Here is a 1,090-nt window from a genome sequence, read left to right as displayed (position 1 = left end):
AATGGAATAAATAAAAGAATGCAAAAATTGGTTCAAATTCTTAGTACCAACTTTAAAAATATTTATAACTCTATTCAGTATTCTATTACTTATTATGTACAAACACTCATGAATTATATTTCATCAATATTAAGCAGATCAATAATGAATTGGGATCTTAAAGGAATGTTTTATTTAATTAATAATAATGATTATGAATATATTAATAATCCATTAGGGATATTATGTGATAATCTAATTTTATCAATTCAACGTTCAATTATTGTTAAAAATGCTAAATCAAAAACTGGAAGTAAAACATTTAATATTGAAAATGAATATAAACAAGCTACTCAAATTGATGGAAAACAATATATACGTCTTGCTGGTTTACGTGATGATATTTCAAATAATAATGGATTTAGTAAATCATTAAATGATGGAAGAAGAAAACAAAAATCATCAAAATATGAAAAAACACAAAGGAGATTTTCATTTCATTCATTCTTTATTATAGGAATGACTAAAAATCAAATTATTCAACAAACATTATTTAATGGAAAAGAAGGAGTGCTTTAGCTCATTTAATAAAAGCAAAAGTAATTCCTGATTGTGTAAGTTCAATATGGGTATGTTGTGTTGATAAAAGATATGAAAATGGAAGAAATGGTAAATTTTCTGTATCTAAACAAAATATTACATGGTCAGGTGGAAAACTTAAACCAGATATAGATGATGAAAAAGGATTAACAAAATATTTAATTATTTATTTATATGCTAAAGATAATGACTATATGATTAAAAAACAATAATTCAATTATCTTTTTATAATTCTTAAATCTCCTGTTAAATTATCTATTTTTAATACTTCATTTTGATTTATAGATTGATATAAATAATAAGCAACAGAATTTGTAGCTGATCCTGCTGTTTGTCTATAAATATATCCAAAATTTTCTTTAGAATATCCTTTAAATATAATAATTGTTGCAATTTGTGTTTTAAATGATGGATTTAATGCTTTCCAAATATGTAAATTCACAATAATAGTTGTTTTTAAATGTCTTAATCTTGTAATAATTTCTCCCCATGTTTTATCTTCTTTCATTAA

General features: G+C 22.4%; 1 protein-coding gene across 1 annotated transcript, besides 2 other annotated features; it reads left to right on the top strand.

Moving 5' to 3' along the window:
• Window positions 1-18: 18 nt before the first annotated feature.
• On the top strand, window positions 19-558 carry EDI_344850 (uncharacterized protein; the record flags this gene model as incomplete). The annotated part of the gene is made up of 1 exon (XM_001740258.1): window positions 19-558. The coding sequence occupies one exon, from the start codon at window positions 19-21 to the stop codon at window positions 556-558; it is 540 nt and encodes a 179-aa protein (XP_001740310.1).
• Window positions 169-210: a sequence feature (AT_rich).
• A 172-nt stretch (window positions 559-730) lies between the features above and the next one.
• Window positions 731-755: a sequence feature (AT_rich).
• The last annotated feature ends 335 nt before the right edge of the window (window positions 756-1,090 follow it).

Source organism: Entamoeba dispar, genomic scaffold (assembly GCF_000209125.1).
Source record: "Entamoeba dispar SAW760 scf_1105229462835 genomic scaffold, whole genome shotgun sequence".
NCBI classification, from domain to species: Eukaryota; Evosea; order Mastigamoebida; family Endamoebidae; genus Entamoeba; species Entamoeba dispar.
The sequence above is the reverse complement of the archived record's forward strand: the minus strand, read 5'-3'. Positions and strand labels throughout refer to the sequence as shown.